The 20,067-nt window shown below is 51.9% G+C and overlaps 3 protein-coding genes across 3 annotated transcripts; 2 read left to right on the top strand and 1 right to left on the bottom strand.

The window, feature by feature from the left end:
- Positions 1–277: 277 nt before the first annotated feature.
- COL26b_006200 (putative PKS/NRPS-like protein biosynthetic cluster) lies at positions 278–7,731 on the top strand (the record flags this gene model as incomplete). Its single annotated transcript, XM_053179023.1, has 5 exons — positions 278–344; positions 492–1,076; positions 1,735–6,440; positions 6,509–6,829; positions 6,889–7,731. 5 exons carry the CDS (start codon positions 278–280, stop codon positions 7,729–7,731), a joined length of 6,522 nt encoding a protein of 2,173 aa, XP_053036964.1.
- A 1,640-nt stretch (positions 7,732–9,371) lies between these two features.
- Positions 9,372–10,490, bottom strand: COL26b_006201 (uncharacterized protein; the record flags this gene model as incomplete). The annotated part of the gene is made up of 1 exon (XM_053179024.1): positions 9,372–10,490. One exon carries the CDS (start codon positions 10,488–10,490, stop codon positions 9,372–9,374), a length of 1,119 nt encoding a protein of 372 aa, XP_053036965.1.
- Positions 10,491–15,848: 5,358 nt separating this feature from the next.
- Positions 15,849–20,039, top strand: COL26b_006202 (uncharacterized protein; the record flags this gene model as incomplete). Its single annotated transcript, XM_053179025.1, has 3 exons — positions 15,849–16,085; positions 16,138–18,414; positions 18,471–20,039. 3 exons carry the CDS (start codon positions 15,849–15,851, stop codon positions 20,037–20,039), a joined length of 4,083 nt encoding a protein of 1,360 aa, XP_053036966.1.
- Between the last annotated feature and the right edge of the window lie 28 nt (positions 20,040–20,067).

Below are 20,067 nucleotides of genomic sequence, written 5' to 3' on the forward strand. Positions count from 1 at the left end.
AATGGTAAGTTGCGCGAACATCAGGCGACTTTTCTATCGTCTTAGATCGTTACTGACTTGAGGGATAACTAGCTGGCATCTCTTTACAGGGTGTCAGTGGAACCGACACCTCGGTGTTTTCTGGTGCATTTACCCATGAATACAGAAGCATTCTATTGAAAGATCTTGAGAGGGAACATCTCAAGTATGCTCCACTGGGACTAAATGCCCCAATGCTTGCAAACAGAATCAGTTGGTTCTACAACCTCAAGGCCCAGAGTCTTACAGTTGAGACCGCATGCTCGAGCAGTCTTGTAGCCTGCCACCTGGCGGCACAGAGCTTGGACAACAAGGAATCTTCCATGGTGAGTTATTGGAACTCAATCCAATTCAAGTGAATGCACGCTGCAAGAAGCTCTAACACACTTGCAAGGCGATTGTAACGGGTTGCAATCTCATTCACAACCCCGACATGACCAATCACCTATGCAATCTTGGCGTTCTCTCACCAGACGGAAAGTCTTACAGCTTTGACGAGAAGGCGAATGGCTACGCCCGCGGTGAGGGTATCGCCGTTGTCATCCTTAAGAGAGTATCCGATGCCATCAGAGACGGTAACACTATCCGTGGGATCATCAGAAATATTGGATGCAACCAGGATGGCAAAAGTCCCGGCGTCACGATGCCAACTGCAGAAGCGCAGTCGAGCCTCATGAACCGTCTGTACACCGAAGCCGGTCTCGATCCAGGCGCGACCAGGTACTTCGAGGCACACGCCACGGGTACTGCTGTTGGAGACCCTATCGAGATGAGTGCTATTAACTCAGTCTTCTCCAAGCGCCTTTCTGCTGAAAATCCGATGTATGTCGGTTCCGTCAAGACGAACGTGGGCCATCTTGAGGGCGCTGCAGGCCTTGCTGGCTTGCTGAAGTCCGTTTACATCCTCGAGAGTGGCATTATTCCCAAGAACCTGTGGTTTGAAAAGTGGAATCCCCAAGTACAGTTGGATGAGAGCTTATTCTTGGTTCCCACGACTGCCGTACCCTGGCCAGACAACACACCCCGAAGAATCTCTCTGAACAGCTTTGGTATAGGAGGTGAGTCGTTATTTCTTGCTGACAGTAAGCGATTCACCTGGAATCAGCGACTAATATCAGGTTGCAGGAACGAATGCGCATGTTATTCTTGAAGACGCCCGGTCATATCTTGAAAGCCGCGGACTGATAGCGCAACATTCTACTTCACGTCGCTCACTTCTCTATGAGACGGAGGAGACTGAACTAGCAACTTCAAGAACCCAGTCTCAAATAAGACCACAGCTCTACGTCTTGTCAGCATTTGATCAGGCCGGAGTGAAGAGAGTTGCAGACTCCTATGTGCGTCATTTGGAAGCTCGATCGTCAACTTCTGATGAGACTTATCTCGATGATCTAAGCTAAACGCTGGCAGCCAAGCGAAGCAACTTTCACTGGAGGGCAGCTGTAGTTGCGAATGATAGCGAAAGTCTCTGTGAGCGCTTGAGAGAGCTTGAGAAGCCGACTCGATCGAACACCAAAATCGAGATTGAACTTGTTTTCACTGGACAAGGCGCACAATGGCTCGGTATGGGACGCGAACTTCTGAGATACGCGGTGTTCAGGGAAAGTATTGAGGCTGCCAATGCGTATCTCCAGACCTTGGGGTGCTCTTGGTCACTGACAGGTAACATATTTAAAACTTCCCCTTCTCAGATTCATTTGACTAACATCACTGCAGATGTGCTGTCCATGAACACGGAGAAGTTGAACATTGAGACTCCTGCCTTAAGCCATCCGACGGTGACCGCTCTGCAGGTTGCTCTCGTCGACCTTCTCCACAGCTGGTCAGCAGCACCGCATGCTGTTATCGGTCACTCCTCTGGCGAGATTGCAGCAGCTTATGCATCTTCGGCCATCTCTAGAGAGAGTGCGTGGAAGATTGCTTACCACCGGGGCCGTCTATCTTCTACAATCAGTACGGGGGCCATGATTGCAGTCAGCCTTGGGAGAGAGGAAGCCAAGACTTATGTCGAGAAAGTCAACCAACAAGACAGCGAAGGTCATGTCACGATTGCTTGCATAAACAGCCCGAAGAGCGTCACCATTAGTGGCAGTGCCAAAGCAATTGACTTGCTCTCATCCCTCCTGGACTCAGATGGTATCTTCGGCCGAAAGTTGAGGGTTGTCAATGCCTACCATTCTTCTCACATGGACCCCATTGCGGAGGAATACGCCAGTAGCATCGGAACCATTGAGCCAGGGACGGCCCTAAAAGGAGCATCAGTTCCGAAGTTCTTTTCCTCATACCTGGGAAGGCAAGCATCAGCTCAAGACCTACTGGATCCGGCATATTGGGTTGGCAACCTGCTGTCGCCAGTGGAATTCAGCGATGGCCTGCAAGCCATGATGGGCGACTCGGTAGATGATGCATCGACGTCAAAGAAGGCAGCAATTGGTCTTCTCGTTGAAGTTGGCCCACATTCAGTTCTCCAGTCTCCTATTCGTGATATCCTACAAATCACATCTGGGGTCAAGGACGTCACTTACACGTCTATGCTCATCAGAAATCGCCCAGCAGACGGCACAGCCCTCGAAGCGGCAGGCTATCTGTTCTGCCGAGGGTATCAACTCGACATGTCTGCTGTAATTTCCAGCACGACTGGGAACACTGCGCTCAAAATGCTTGTCGACCTCCCCGCATACCCGTTTGACCATTCAACGGTTTACTGGAACGAAAGTCGACTGAGCAAGAACTATCGGTTCCGCAAGCACCCACGCCATGATCTCCTGGGTTCCCCAGTTCCAGATTGGAATCCCTCAAATGCCATATGGGGACATTTCATTCGAGCCAGAGAGAACCCATGGGTCAAAGACCACGTCATCACGGGCAGCACTCTTTATCCAGCTGCCGGAATGCTGGTAATGGCAATTGAAGCTTGTAAGCAATTGGTTGACCCTGCTCTCAAGCTAGCTGGTTTCCGATTCAAAGACGTCTCATTCCATACTGCCCTTGATATCCCGGAAGATGCGGAGGGAATCGAAACCCGATTCCATCTTCGCCCTCTCTGGGAGGGAACGTCAAGTCAGTCCGCGACATGGAGTGAGTTCGAACTTTGGAGCTACCAAAACGACGAATGGCGGAATCACTGCCGTGGCTGGATTCAAGCCGACATCGACTCAAGCCATACCATTGTGGACGGTGGTCTAGAGCAGGTGAAGTTCGAGGAGACTTGCGCAAAGGTCGTGGAAGATTCCGACAAGACCTGCCTTGACCCTCTCACTCATGACCAAGTGTACGAGGCTTTTGATTTGGCCGGCCTGAACTATGGCCCTTCTTTCCGAAACCTGTCAGATGTTAGTGTTGGGCCGTCTACCCTGGCAGCAATGACTCTTACATCGCCGGATCTGGTACCTATAATGCCATACGGCTTTACTCACCCCCACGTTATCCATCCCACGAGCCTCGACAGTGCCATATCGGGCGCCTTTATCGCACTGCATCGGGGTGGTGCGGAAGGCGACATGCAAGCCGCTGTGCCAACATCGATCAAAGAGATGTGGATTGCTTCAAGTCAGAATGAAACCACTCCGCTGCAATCGATGCGACTCTCTGCTGGTACCATAGACAAAGGAGCCAGAAAGTTTGAGGCGGAGTTGATCGGAGTTGATCCCCAATCTCGAAAGCCTCTTCTCACGGTCAAGGGGCTTGTATGCACCTCCATCGCCCACGGCGAAACGACCTCATCCGATACCAACACATGCTACAACGTCGACTGGAGACCAGATGCTACCCTTTTGAAGCAAGAAAATGCTTTGCGGGGACTCAATATCTCGGATTCGCTTCTCGATCCCAACGAGTCTGCCATCTGTTCCGACACACATGCTCTCGTTTATGCATACCTGAAGCGTTATTTGAAGTCTCATAGTGCTGAAAGCGTTGACTCGACGAAGTCTCATTATCAGAAGTACTTGACTTGGGCTCAACGCTTCATTGCCAACCGTGAGGGGCGTGCACTCAACCGCGAGAAGCTCGATTACTCCGACGAGGCTATCGCTACTCTGGAGACTAAACTGGACAACTCAAGTGCTGGAGGACGATTGACGGTTGGCGTTGGACGAGTACTGCCCGACATTCTTTCTGGCGCACGGGACCCGCTCCAAGTTCTCTTCACTGACCAACTTGCTGAGAACATCTACCACCGACCCTACAGCTCTGCCATCATCGGAAACTACATGCGCACACTGGCACACAAGAACCCACACATGCAAATCCTTGAGGTTGGAGCTGGTACGGGAGCAACTACCGGCCCGGTTCTTGAAGCACTCACTCGAGACGGGAAGCCGCTTTTTGGGAGATATGATTTCACGGATCTTTCACCTGCCTTCCTTGCCAAAGCCGAGCAGAACTTCCAGAGCACTGCACACAAGATGGGATTCGCCACACTTAACATCGAGCAAGATCCCCTGGCTCAGGACTTTGAGCAAGAGCAGTACGACGTCATCATTGCTTCCAACGTCATTCACGCCACCAGAAGCATCCATGAGACATTGCGCAACATACGCCTTCTTCTGAAGCCCGGTGGAAAATTCATACTATTTGAGGTCACCAACCTGGATACATATGGCAACTTCTCGTTCGGATTGCTTCCGGGCTGGTGGCTGAGTACGGAAGAGTATCGAAAAGATGGCCCACTCCTGACAGTTGAAGGCTGGGACTCGCATCTCAAAGACAGCGGCTTCGGTGGTATCGACCTCTGTTTCGATGACGGTCTCGCGCCCGCAGAGTTCAACGTCATGATTGGCACTGCCAGGCCTGCAGAGACTCAGAAGTCTGAAGACGACTCAGTTAGCATCATTGTTGACGATCGATGTGCTTTACAACAGAGTCTGGCGAGCCAACTTCGAACTGCTCTGTCATCTGGCGGTTCAAATGTTCCCGTTGAAATAGTCAAGTTGGTGGATTTGAGCACAGCCAATCTCGAGCGAAAGACATGCATCTTCCTCCCAGAGCTCTTTGAGTCTGTTCTTGCTAAACCCAACGAAAAGGTTTTCAGCGGGATCAAAAACATGTGCGGATCGGCTCGTGCTATCTTGTGGGTTGTTCAAGGAGGAGGTGTTGCCCCAACCAACCCCACCGCCGATATGGTACTCGGGTTTGCGCGAACCATGAGAATGGAGAATGCAGCTCGATTCCTCACCTTGAGCCTTTCCAGCCTGCCTCCCTTGGAGGACTGCCGGCATGCCGCCGACACGATTCTGCAGTTCGTCAATGAGAAGCTTCTCGCTTCTGACACTTCCCCTCTTGTCGACCATGCTTTCTGCGAACACGATGGACTCATCATGATTCCCCGACTCGTCACTGGTTCCGGTTTGTTCGGTGGCAATGGCTCTAAGGCACTTTCTGGTCGCAACGCCGAGCCGGAGCCAACCGTCTTTGGAGCCAGTCCTGAACGGGCATTGATGTTGGAAGTCGCAACTCCTGGACTTCTTGACTCAATGCGCTTCGTTGACGATGATATCTACGGCCGTCCTCTGGGTGAAGGCGAAGTTGAGTTCCGTATCATGGCTGCTGGTCAAAACTTCCGGCATCTTCTGCATGCCCTGGGTCAACTCCCAAACAGCGCCAACGGTGCCGAAGCCGCCGGTATTGTAACTCGGACGGGTCCAAACACCCCCTTCACTGTTGGTGATCGTGTTTTCGGCTGCCATCAGAGACTTTTCGGTACCTTTGCTCGAGGTCCTCACCACTGCTTGGCCCCGATCCCGTCTCAGCTATCCTTCTGCGAAGCTGCGGCTATCCCGATCGTCTTCATGACGGCGTACATGGCCCTCTACGACTACGCGCGCATTCAAAGGGGGGAGACAGTGCTTATTCACTCGGCCGCTGGAGGTCTCGGCCAAGCATGTATTCAGCTGGCGCAGCTCGCGGGCGCCGAGGTCTTTGCAACTGTCGGCTCCCTCGATAAACGAGATCTTCTTGTCAAGACCTACGGTATACCGGCCGATCACATCTTCTCCAGTCGCGACCTGAGCTTCGCCCGCGGTATCATGCGGATGACTGGCGGAAAGGGAGTTGATGTTGCAGTGAACTCACTATCCGGGGCCGCGTTACGTGCCACTTGGGAGTGTCTGACATCGTTCGGTCGTTTCGCCGAGTGCGGCAAAAAGGATGTCCTGGCTGCAGCAACGCTTCCGATGCACCAGTTCCTCAGAAACGTCAGCTTCCGTTTGATCGATCTTGAGATGCTGGTCATGGAGAAGAAGGAGCAAGCTGGGCGCTTGATGAGAGATGTGATGCAGCTCGTGGCTGAAGGTTCTATCAAGAGCATCCAGCCACTTCATGTCTTCCCTTACTCCCAAGTCCAGGAGTCTTACAAGTTCATGCAGTCTGGAAAACATTTTGGAAAGATTGTCCTCGAATCACGACCTGACGATGTAGTGATGGTAAGCAAATTCCTTCTCTTCGACCTATTCATCACCCCGTCAAGGCAATTTAAGCTGACTTCAACCAGGCCACACCGTCACAGAAAGCATCATGGACATTCAGTTCAGATGCTACCTACGTAATATCCGGCGGATTGGGAGGTATTGGGCGCGGGATCGCTAGGTGGATGACCAAGCGCGGAGCTCGAAACTTGGTTCTTCTTTCGCGAACGGGTCCTACGCGAAAGTCAGCTCAAGCGCTGATGGCTGATCTGAAGTCAAAGGGAGTCACGGTTTCCTGTCCAGCAGCGGACGTTACAGACGCAGCAGCGCTAAGAAAGGCGCTTGATGATGTCTCAGCAGAAATGCCCCCAGTCAGGGGTTGCATCCAGGCTGCCATGGTGCTCAAGGTACGGTTATCCTAGATCTTGCTTCTTCTTTCCAGACCCAATTCTTACTCTTGGACTAGGCTACCCTATTCGCAAATATGTCAGTAAAGGACTACATGACTTGCGTTGATCCAAAGCTGCAAGGCTCGTTGAACTTGCAAGAGATGCTGCCCTCAACCATGGACTTCTTCGTCCTTCTTTCATCTTTTGCGGGTCTCATCGGTGAACCGGGCGAAGCCAATTATGCTGCTGGTAATACTTACCAAGACTCTCTGGCTCGCCATCTAGTTTCTAAGGGCCAGAAGGCTGTTGCGATCGACCTTGGCATGATGGGTTCAATTGGGTACGTTGCTGAAAGTCTTGACAGAGCAGCGCAGCTGGAGCACATTGGTCTCGACGCCATGAGACCCCATGAGCTATACAACATCCTCGACGAAGTCTGTGATCCTAGCGTTCCTCTACCCTCTACCCTGGAGTCCCAAGCGGTCTTCGGTGTTCCTAAGTTCCAGGATCCTCGATCGCTGAATGGCAGAACACCTCTATGGAAGCGAGACCCCATTTTCATTCACCTTCGACCTTCAGATGACAACTCCGAGCAAGTTAATGGCGATCTTGGGGATGAGACCCTGAGCTCCCGGCGTCTCCTCAGCTCTGCCGAATCGCCTGAGGCAGCAGTCGAGGTCGTCATACAGGGACTTGCTCAAAAGATCTGGAACATACTCAATGCGGATGTACAAGTCGATCTGTCTGCTCCACTGCATTCGTATGGTGTTGATTCTCTTGTTGCGATTGAGCTACGGTCATGGATTGTCAACGAGATGGGTGCGGAGATGACCATCTTTGAGCTGATGGGCAGTGGCGGGCTTGATGTTCTGGCGCCTCTGGTTGTTAAGAGAAGTGCTTTCGTGTCGGTGAAGGGTTGATCAACCCAGCTGCTGTTTTGCGCGCTTTTGATCCTCAGGAGTTCTTATATGAAGTACAACTGTTTAAATATTGATTATTTGATTATATCCATTGTTCAAATGAACCGTAGCATGCCTTCCTACAACTACGTAAATTTGCCCTGAATCACCTCGATCACATGTGCCCAAATATGATGTATGATATTGATATCTGTATCTAAGATATCACGTCTAAAATTGCTATCGTAATCTTCTGCACGAAGTCCGACTTTACTGGCACACGATGGTCGCCCTCCCACTCAAGCACACATGCCGACTTATCAGAGCAATAACCACTCAGAAGTTTCCTCCCCAAGGGCAAGCCAGGATCGAGCAGTCCGTGAACGTGTATTGTCGGTGTTGTCAACAGCCTCTTCGCCTTGTCTTCTTCAAACTTGAACCCTTCAGAAAAGAGACCAAGAATCTGGTCAGCTTTCTGCATGCCCTCCCCTTCCCCTTCTTCACTTAGTGCTACTAACGGTGCAATGCCGTGGAGTAGCAGAGCAAACTTCCACCCCTTATAGCATCTCTTTGACTCGTTCGGGTGCGGCGGCTCAGTCGGGTGAGCTCGTAGCTGTTGTTCGAAGAGCAAGCTTGCGCATAGCTTCGCGCCTTGGCTAAATCCGAGAAGGCCGATCCAAGGGCCTGTAGCACGCTTCCCATCATCGTCCTCCATGGCCTGATGTAAACTGTTTTCAATGGCTGCGATCACCCCTTTCTTGTCCGTCGCAATGTTTTCCGCACCAGCCCACGGAAGCCATGTTCGAAACGGCCCGCAGTCCTTGTAAAGCGGGAGCACGTTGGGACCAGCATCGCTAATGAACGGTGCGTTCGTGAAGACAAAGCGGAAATGCGGTCCAAGTTGTCTTATGAGAGACCGAGCTTGAGATTTGAAGACGAAAGAATTGGTTCCGCCTCCATGAAGGCAAAGAATTCGAGGTAGGTGTAGACTTGAGTCGATCATAGCGACATGAGAAAGGGGACTCGGAGTGCTGATTGTGAGCAATGGAAGAGCGCATGCATTCTCACCACGACTCTTCGGAATTGACTTTTGGCTCCAAGAGCACGAGCTTGCCCAATTAGGTATGAGTAGACGACTGACCAAGCTGGGTCTTTTGCGAGTTCCTCATCCTTACCTCCACGCCATGGAAAGTTACACTTGTGGGTAGATGACATGGACAGAAGTGGTGTGGTATTATCCGTGAAGACCGGACCTGAGCCCGGACATTGATGCTTTCGGCTCTTCCAGGGTCCCTTGACCTCCAACAGAACCGGAGGTTTTTTGAAATGTCACCGGCGCATGGTCGGGGGTTCTCCACATGCCAGGGCGCGCAGACACCTGCCGCCGGATTCAAGGAATCTGCCTGCTCCTCGCAAATCAACGATCACACGCTTCGTCATCCCAAGGGGATCATGGTCCGTAGGGCTATGTGGTGGTAAGGAGACGCAATGAGATGAACCCCTTCGCTGTGATATGCCCCGAGGTGTGGTAGATCATTCGTTGGCAGCCAGTACTGATTCAATCAGGCACCTTGTGTGATGTAGGTAGGGAGGGTAATGCGCAAAGACAATAGCTTCAGAATGATGGCCTCCGGCTTTTTGCTCGTCTACATGCTCAACGACTACGCAACCACTGCTTTGTTCTTCTCTTGGAAGATTTTCACCAAGTCTTTGCCGTATTTCGCTCTCCCAAAGTCCAAGACATGTTGACCAAATGTCTTCTCCGGTTCTTTTTCACCTTCCCATTGGGGAATCCCAGCTGCCTCAAGCACCTTCAACACCGTGTCATCCTCTGGCCCCACGAAGTATGCCACACTATAACGTACAAAATCTCCTTGTTCTCCGGGAGCCGGAAGAACGCGATGCTTTCCTGAATTCAGGACGCCGTTGCTGAACTTGGTCATCGCATCGCCCAGGTTGACTATTGCGTAACCAGGAACGGGTTCGACATAAGTCCAGCGCCCCTTTTGTGACAGGCGCGAAGCGCTCCAGAACTTGCTGCCGTCTGGGTGTTCTGGCTCCCACATTTGAAGGCCTCCCAGCCAGTTGAATAAAATGGTGATGCTGCCAAGATCCGTGTGTGAAGTCGTAGCGATCTGGCTTTCGGGGTCTCGCGTCTTGTCTAGAGGTGGACTTCGTGTCAGTCGCAACTGAGATCCAGACTGCTGGTCGATTCGATGTCGGTTCTTGACTTCCTCTTCGACAAGTCCGAGTTTGGTTCCAACCAGCGTCAGTAGAAACACGCCGGTTTCGTGGGCTTTCGTGACGAACGGCTTCAGTATCTCCTTATTTTCCACGATCGTGGACGGATTCTGGTTCGGGCTGGGCGCATCGTTGACGACGAAATCTTTCGCTATGCTCATAAACTCAACGGTATCTGGCGTTCCTTGTGCGTCGGTCTTCTGTGCCCCAGCGCTTTTGTAGCCGTAGATGCTGCCATTGTAAGCCTGGTGATGCTTTCTCTTCTCGTCTAGTGGAAGCTGAAATGTTTCCTCGGCTAGTCGTGCCATCTGGAGGGCGCCCGTTTGAAGAGCTTCGCCTTCTGGATGGTCACGAACGTTGAGATAGAAGAATCCATGCTTCTGACACGCGAAAAAGAGCCTGTTCGCCTCTTCATCGTCCTTTTCTAGCAGCTTTCGCAGGGAAATCTTCTCGATAGGAGCTGTGGGTAGGTCTGTCAGGAATGGCGGGTAGCTTTCGGGGCTGAAGCGAACATTGTTACTGGCGTTTGAGCTGGCCATCTTTGCAAACTAAATTACTGAAAACTCGGCTGAGCGCGATTGAGGCTTGCTGCTTAGCGGTTGCAGTTGACGTCCGCGAAAAGCTTCAGCTCTAAGATAAGATCGCTCTGCGCCGTCCACGTGTGCCACGCGACAATGCCCCTGAACGCAGAGCTTCCCATGCTCATACGATCTCTGATCCAGGAATGACGCCGGGTAGCACTTTGATGAACACAGTGGATGATTTAAAGTTGGTGAAACCTCCGACTAAACCAAATGAATAGCCCTTGCATCTTTACTTACTGTGTACACTGTGCAGCAACATGGCACTCTTTTTTGGCCTGCGAGAAATGACTCAATAACTGAATGGACTTTAGTTCACCATTGCGTTGACCAACCTATTTCTCGGTGTTGAATTAGTTACAGTGATGAGATAGGGTAGACATATCTCTGGAGTCTTCAAGCACTAATTACAGTTGCCGCAACCAAAGATTCTCTTAGCTCAGGTCGTAGCTAGTTTGGAGACAATCTCCTTGGCTATGGTATCCCTCTCAATCTTCAATTGCTCAGCCAGAGTCTGAGCGTTTGCTCTCCTCTCACTTCCTTCTTTACCCCTCATTTTCTTAAGAATATCTCTGAATTCTTCTCCAACGCTCTGGGGAGTTCCAACAATGTCGGACCCTCCTCTTCTGGGTTTGCCTTTAGCACTGCCAGTACGGATCTTTGGAACGTCAGTCTTCAACTTAAAGCTTTTGTCTCACAGTCCAGAATACGTACCTGCATCACTTCAAACGCGACCGGGTTCTTCCTCGTGGAAACAACCGCCGTGTTGATGGCGTTGTCTCCCGGGGCAAGAGGCCAGCCAATGAGCGGGATACCCTGAACGAGGCTTTCCACTGTTGAGTTGAATCCCCCATGTGCAAACAACCACCCAATAGAGGGATGTTGAAGAAGTGATTGTTGGTCCACCCATCTGTCACACACATAGCCGACACCACTGTCATTGATTCGGCTGATTTCTGATGGATCAATGGCTTTTCCTGCGAACATTCCCCCAAGAACCAGGACAAAGGGGTACTTGGCCTCGATGAGAGCTGATACCAAGGCCTGGAAATTTGTTTTGTTGGTGGGAAATACGAGAGACCTGTGGCAAGCGCCAAAAGTCAGCATGGGTTTCTACCGTTGTATGATCCCGAGCATTGCGGAAGGAAGTTGAAGCTTACCCGAATGAGATCAAAACAATTTCTCCCTTTCCGTGACTGTCGAGAAAAGCACGCAGAGTCTCGTCCTTCACCACCAACTCGTTCTTAGACCAACCCCTGGGTGCAACCTGAACACCGACGGGGTATACAGTCGTGTAAGTCTGGCAGGCAGCAATGGTCTCGCCCTCTAAAGCCATGGACGAGGCACATACCACGCCATCAGTTGCTTTTGCCAGACTAACAGTCTCTCTGAGCATCGATGATACGCCTGCAAGAATGAGTTAATCAGGATGACCGCGAAGCAAAGTAGGTCAGCTTACCTGCTTGCAGCGGAACCTCGCCGAATTCACGTTCGTAGTCATACATATCCTGAATTCCAGGAATTGAGATAACCGTACCGTTAAACTCATCAAACCCATTCTTCGCTATGCACACCTAGCCAGCGATGATTAGTAAGTGCGTACCATACTTGGACAAGTCCGCAGGCGCAGCAGCTTGTGAGAAAGTATTTCTCCTACCTTGTCGATGATCTCACTACGCTCTCTGCCTTTTCGCAATGTCTCATCGGAGACATACTTATCGACAATGTCTTCCCAGTCGCTAAATCCACATTTACCTGACGGCGCAAGGAACGAATACAGGCGTGCGGCACTACCGGCCCAATACATGTATGCCTTACAGTCAGGTCCGACGATGTTTCTGACTTGTGGTAGAGTATGGATGGATCCATTCTGGTCCAGCATGAGGGCTGTAGGCTTTGGCCAGGCTTGTGTGCCATCACAGGCTTCTTGCAGGGTCTCTATCCAGCATTTGGATAGTTGAGCAATGCCCTCTGCAATGGTGTTCTTCCCCACATTTTTGGAGATGCTATGTTGGAAGGTCAGCCCGGACGTTTTTGGGAAGCTAAGAAGATTGAATGCTTACTCAGGGTCACCGAAGGTCAAGAGACGGAATCGATCCTTTGGAAACTCGGGGAATCTACGGGTGTCTACCTCAGGTACTCATGTTTAGTAAAGCTCCCATGTTGCCTGGGTTTCAAAGGCACTTTGGAAACTTTGCATACCAACGAGGCTATGCGTCACATAAGTAACAACCAAAGCTGGGTTTTCCTCAAGCATCTTGATAATCAGGGCGTTGGCACTGGTGATGTGACCCCATACGGGGAACACATACCATGCATGGTGCTGTTGGTATACCATTATGGGAGTTGGCTGAATTCGATCCGAGCAGGAATTGATGGCTGATGATGGTGAAGGAACTCGTCGAAGTACGTGTGTGGTGCCTAGCCCCTGCGCTGGGTAAATTCTACGATCGTTGGCGATACCTGCTGCCACACTCACAAAGTCAACTGTGCTTTGAAATGGCGTGTTTCTGACCAATTATTCATCAAATTGATTCCCTTTGCAATGCCGTCGCCCATCTTGAAAGTACCTTGCCGCTCCTGGTTGGCAACCGACACTGTGAAAACTTCCGAAATCTCCGATGCACCATCAAAACCTCCGAAATAATTGTGGTTCCGTCAAGCGCACGCGTTTTCCATGTTTTCCATTTCTCTCACAAACCCACTTGGCTCTCAATATACTTTTCAGGGCTCCAGGTATCCTAAGATGGCCCTCAGCCTGATCGACGAATTCGATGTCGAGGCTGGCGAACAGGTGGGCTATGGGATGATAGTCCCATCCTAGGTTTGAGGCGAGTCAATACCAAATCCGGGAAGTTTGCTTAGGTTTGGCATCCCAGCATTCAGACGAATATTTTGTGCATGCGAAAGACTCTTAATGAGCCTTCTCCAAGGATCATTGCTCGTGAAGGAATGCGTGTTGAAGAATAAGCTTTGAGGCGATAAGACGGCAGTCGGACATACACACGGACAAGTTGGAAGCAATCGAGGTTCGGGTCAGGGAATGAATGCCAAGAGACCTTACCTTTCTACACCGACTCATGTTCTTTATGGGCGTGCCGCCGGCGATCCGGGATAAGACGGAATGAGACGGGACAGCATAAGTCCGTATGATCCCATCAGCAACTCTGCAAACGGCCCGGTCTTTAGTAATTGCGCATAGAGGTCATTTTTGGTGAGAAAGGCACATCATCTGTGTCCACTCACCGAAATCAACCCGCAAGCTCGTGGGTACGGAACCTGAGGTGAAACTTCTATCCATTCCCAGACCGTCACGAAGAATGATGGAGGTGAAGCCGCTACGAGGTGTTGGTGAGATTCCATAAGCCACCGGTGGATTGACCTCATTTTAACCATAGTCGCAGGAAACTTGGAGAAGTTCCTTATCCATCAACATCTCGTCAAGTTCTACAACAACGTCCAAGTTGCTTGCATATACACCCTCTGCAACACGACACCTGCACTCGTTAACAACGACATTAGGGGGTTGATTTTCACCGCCTTAGGAAAGACGGTAGAGCGGCACCCTATTCTTGGCATTGCCTTGACAGATGAAGCTAGCCCTCAGCCGTCGTTCAAACGACTCGATCAAATTGATCTTCGGGAGATCGTCCACTTCGTCGAGGCAGATCCTGCTGACCTCTCGGCCGTCGACGCCAGGATTCAAGATGAACATCAAAAGCCATTTAACAGGACTCAAGACCTTCCTTTATGGCGCTGCGAAGTGATCAAGTCGTCTGCTTCGAAAGATACTACCACTTTTGCCCTCTCCTTCTCATTCCACCATGTCGTTGGTGACGGGCTGTCGGGGGCAGCATTCCACCGCACGTTCCGTAACGCGCTGAATGGCCTCATAGAGTCAGGGGAAACAAGCCCCAGCGCTTTCTCTAAACCTGAGATTATTCAGGTGCCAAAACTTGATTTGGTCCCTCACTTGGAGGAGAGTATGGACCTTCCCCTCACTGCCCTCTTCATGTTGACCAAGGCATTCAAGACATATTTGTATTCGTCTACAGATACTCTGGAATGGTCGGGGCCTCCTATTCAAGATGCACTCCCTCCGGTGAGCAATACTCGAACTTTCTATTTGCCACAAAGCGTGGTAAAAGACTTGCGGAACGGCTGTAGGAAACATCAAGCGAGCATCACCGCCCTCGTTACAGTCCTTGTGGCACGAATTCTTGGTGTCTTATACCCAACTCATTCGCGCTTCATCGCCTCAGTACCATTCTCACTGAGGAAGTTCTCGAAGCATTCACCAGACGACATGGGTTGCTTTACAGCGATCGCGGAGCCTTGTTTTTCTGCCGATAAAAGCTTGCCGTGGGGTTATATCTCATGCAGGGCAAGCACCGCACATGCGGCAGAGACTGCCTCGGCAGATGACAACAAGATCTGGAAGGCCGCCAGCGAGTGCAAAGATTTCATTCACAAAAGGAGCTCTTCGTCGGAGAACCTCTCGGTTGGTCTGACGAAGTTCGTGAGCGACTACCGGCAGCATTTCTTGGGCATGTTGGGAGGAAGGAGACGGCACGCCTTCAATGTGACGAACATCGGTGTCGTGGACGGTGAGATATCATCAGTGGCTGGCCTAGAGAAGCAAAAAGCAGCATTTGATCGTGTCGTGTTCTCAGCGGGAGCCTCAACAAGTGGCTCGCCTTATACAGTTTGTCTTGCTTCTGCTAAGGACGGCTACATGTCTATTACGTTGGACTGGGAGAAAGGGGTCGTAGAGGACTCGTCTGCAGGCGAGCTTTCAGCATCCTTGGAAAAGGAGCTGAACAGATTGGCCGAGGCCGAGAGGGATGTGTAGAATAAGTTTTCACGGCCATAAGATTCATCCGTTGATATCAGTTTGCTCGCTTTCGCTTGACGATATCTCGCGGAACTATGCCTTTCTGAATAACTCGATCTATCGGCGATTGGACCGTAATACGATGTCCTCGGTAGAAGGCATCGAAGATTCGAACTTGTGAATGGCGGTGCCGTCGGCACCGCGACTCAGGTCACCACGCGCTTCCAGGGATGAAAAGTCGCCTGATGCCGGTTTTGTTACGTGCTCTTGACAGCCACGCAAAGCTTGAAATATGGGCTATCCCAGTCTACTTTTCAGCTAACAGGGGCATTTTCACTTAGACAGGTCCGACCTCCGCTTTCCCCGGTCCGGTAAGGAGGTATTCACTTCCCGCTGTGGGAATCCTAATACCGCTTTTTTTCAACGCCGTCTACCAATCTAAGGGTCGACTTCAACCCAGCCCACAGCAAGGAAGCAGCAACATGAAGCCAAATACAGATGTTGAGATGTCCGCTGCTGCTTCGGAGAGCAACCAGTCCAACAACGACGAAGTGGAACCGGTAACCCCTAGAGAGCCCGGCCGATGGCGGAGGCGTTTGAATCCGTTGAAGTCCCGCGTGGTACCGCAGATACCCGGCCAACGAGAACAGCCATCACGAGAAGGGTCTGCGGGCCTAGCGAGCAAGATGGTATTCAGCTGGCTAACGCCTCTTATTCACGTAAGCCTGACACCAACCAGTATGAGACCGTGTGAGTAACACGATAGTACAGCTTGGCTACCAACGGCCTTTGGAAATAAACGATATTTGGTTGGTGAACCCTGACCGAGCTGTGCCGGGCCTGGAAGAGAGGTTTGAGGGCGAGTTCAACCGGCGCGTGGCGAATGGAGCTCCACGTCCTCTACTCAGTGCACTCTTCACTACATTCAAGCGCAAATTCCTTCTGGGCGGTATTCTACAACTTGTCGCTACCATAGCCCAGGCAATAACCCCGTTCTTCCTGAGGTACATCATCGCATTTGCTACGGATGCTTTCAACGCTCAACGAAATGGGGGCCAAGGCCCCTCCGTTGGTTATGGCGTCGGGTTGGTTGTTGTCATGACAGCTTTACAGGGCATCATGGGAGTCTGTACCAACCACTTCCTCTATGCGGGACTCTCAGTCGGCGGGGAGGCCCGCGCCATCCTCATGTCGAGGATCTTCGCCAAGTCGCTCCGGCTATCGGGTCGTGCAAAAGCCGGAGGCCCAAATTCCGAAGCCAACACAGGCCCAGAAGGGGAAGATGAGAAGAAGAAGCCACAAGAAGACGAGGGATGGAGCAACGGACGAATCATCAACTTAGTCTCGACTGACGCATCCCGGATCGACCAGGCGTCCAGCTTCTTCCATCTCGCCTGGTCGGCGCCGCTGTCCATCATCATCACGATTGTTCTCTTGCTGATCAATCTGGGGTACTCTGCGTTGCCTGGGCTTGGAGTCTTGTTCGTCTCCGCGCCGCTTTTCGGCATGGCGACCAAAGTCCTCTTTGCGAGACGCGGCGTCATCAACAAGCTCACGGATAGACGCGTCAGCATCATCTCGGAAGCCTTGCAGTCCATTCGGTTCATCAAGCTCTTTGGATGGGAGCTGAGCTTCCTTCAACGGGTGGAGAAGGTGCGCAAAGACGAGGTGAAGGCGATCCAGGCTCTCTTGGCTCTTCGCGACGGTGTTCAGTCGATTGGGATGGTGATACCGGTCTTCGCGTCCATGTTGGCTTTCATCACGTACTCGACGACTGGGAACCACCCGCTGACCCCAGCCCCGATATTCTCTTCCCTGGCACTCTTCAACCAGATGCGTTTCCCCTTGAGCATCTTTCCCGTGGCGGTCGGCCAAGTTATTGATGCGCTTGCCTCGGTGATGAGAGTTCAGGAGTTTCTTCTTGCTGAGGAGGCAAGCGAAGACGCAATCCAGGATCATGGCAATGATAACGCCATTGTCGTCAAGGACGCAACATTCACCTGGGAACAAACGCGATCCCGGCAGTCAAGTGACGGCTCAGTCATAGATGAGAAGCGGGTCGAAACCCCCAACACATCAATGACCCAAGACACCTTCCAAATACCCGAGCTCAACCTCACCGTTGGCCGCTCAGAATTGGTCGCCGTCATCGGCAACGTGGGCTCCGGCAAAAGCTCTCTCTTGGCTGCCCTCGCAGGTGAGATGCGCAAGACGACAGGCACAGTCATGTTTGGAGCTACCAGGGCGTTTTGCCCCCAGAATGCCTGGGTACAGAACGCCACCGTCAGAGAAAACATCATCTTCGGGAGGGATTTCGATCGTGGTCTATATGATAGAGTTACACAAGCTTGCGCGCTGCTCCCGGATTTCCGAATGCTCCCAAACGGTGACGAGACCGAGATCGGTGAGCGAGGAATCACGGTTTCAGGGGGTCAAAAGCAGCGTATCAACATCGCCCGCGCCATCTACTTCAACGCAGACATCATCCTCATGGACGATCCTTTATCTGCTGTTGACGCTGAAGTCGGGCGTCATGTCATGGAAGAGGCCATTTGCGGGCTACTCGCCAACAAGTGCCGAATTCTAGCGACGCATTCTTTGCATGTGCTGCATAAATGCGACAGAATCATCTGGCTGGACGGAGGGAGAGTAAAGGCCGACGGGACTTATCACGACTTGATGGACCACAATGGCGAGTTCGCTGAGCTCATGACCCTTGCCGCTACCACCGATGACAAGTCAAAGAACGCCGAAGACGAAGACCCTCCTGCCCGGAATGCGGACAAAGAGATTCACATGCAGACGCTGGAGAGGACGGCAACTTCCAAGTCCACTGCTTCTCAGATTGCTCTGATGCAAGCTGAGGAACGCGCCGTAGAGGCCGTTTCTTGGGATGTTTATGTCGGATATCTCAGGGCAGCAGGCTCTCTCATGATTGCCCCTCTGGTCATCTTCTTGCTCACTGTCGCGCAAGTTGCGTATATAGCCACGGGACTGTGGCTGTCATGGTGGACTGCTGGTCAATTTCCTCTCACTCTGAGCGGCTGGGTAAGTTTCTCATACCGGCTCCGATGTTTTGCTATGTATCTGACACGCCTTTACAGCTAGGCATATACGCAGGACTGGGATTCGCCCAAGCGATATCCATCTTCGCTTTCTTCGTATGCGTTTCCATCTTCGGAACCAAGGCAAGCCGGCACATGTTCCAGATGGCAATGAGCCGAGTCTTGCGAGCACCAATGGCCTTCTTCGACACCACCCCTCTGGGGAGGATCACCAACCGCTTCTCCAAAGACGTCGACGTAATGGATAACAAACTGACCGACTCTCTTCGGATGTACCTCATGACCATTGGCAACATCATCGCCGTCTTCGCGCTGATCATTGCATATTTTCATATTTTTGTAGCTGCCCTGGTACCCCTGGTTCTCATATACCTGTTCGCTACTTCATATTACAACTATTCAGCTCGAGAAATCAAGCGACACGAGGCTATCCAACGGTCCAACGTGCTAGCCAAAGTCAGCGAGGCCATCTACGGCCACTCAACGATTCGCGCGTACGGTGTGCAGGGTCACTTCGTCAACACAATCCGGCGGGCTATTGACGATTTCGATGGGGCGTACTTCCTGACTTTTGCTAACCAGTGCTGGCTCGGTCTCCGGCTAGATGCAGTCGGTCTGATCTTGATCTTTGTCATCGGTCTTCTCATCGTGACGTCTCGCTTCAGCGTCCATCCCAGCATCGGCGGTCTAGTTCTATCGTACATGCTTTCGATTATCAATATCTGCAGCTTCGCGGTGCGGCAAATGGCGGAGGTACAGAACGATATGAACAGCACGGAGAGAGTGTACTATTATGGACACCGTCTTAAGGAAGAACCCCCCGCGCACCTCGGGCAGTTACCAACTGACTGGCCGCATGCCGGGGGAATAGTCTTCGATAATGTTCAACTTCGGTACCGCCCGAGACTCCCACTGGTTCTAAAGGGTGTCGGCATGCAGGTGAAAGGGGGTGAAAGAGTCGGCATCATCGGGCGCACGGGATCTGGTAAATCAACAATCATTCAAGCGCTGTTCCGGATCGTCAACCTGGCAAGCGGCTCGATTTCGATAGACGGCGTCGACATCAGCCAGATCGGCCTCGCGGATCTTCGGGCCCAGCTTGCCATCATTCCGCAGGATCCAACCCTGTTCCAGGGAACCGTCAGATCCAACCTGGACCCGTTCGACGAACACAGTGACTTGGACCTGTGGTCGGCGCTGCGAAAGTCGGGTCTGGTGGACGAGACGGGCGCAAACGACATCACCCTCGACAGCCCCGTCGACGAGGAAGGCCTCAACTTTTCCCTGGGCCAGCGGCAGCTCATGGCTTTGGCCCGGGCGCTCGTGAAGGACTCCAAGATCATCGTGTGCGACGAGGCGACGAGCTCGGTGGACTTCGCCACGGACGAGAAGGTGCAGCAGACGCTGGGCAACCTGAAGGGAAAGACCTTCCTCTGCATCGCGCACCGGTTGAGAACGATTATCGGGTATGACAGGATCTGTGTCATGGACCAGGGCCACGTGGCTGAGCTGGACTCTCCCATCAACTTGTACGATCAAGGGGGCATTTTCAGGGACATGTGTGAGAAGAGCGGGATTGGCAGAGGCGACATCCTCAACCGGGGGTAAGGAGGTGGCAATGTCTTTTTACCAAATT

Source organism: Colletotrichum chrysophilum (assembly GCF_026319265.1).
Source record: "Colletotrichum chrysophilum strain AFK26 chromosome Unknown scaffold_45, whole genome shotgun sequence".
In the NCBI taxonomy this organism is placed as follows: Eukaryota; Fungi; Ascomycota; class Sordariomycetes; order Glomerellales; family Glomerellaceae; genus Colletotrichum; species Colletotrichum chrysophilum.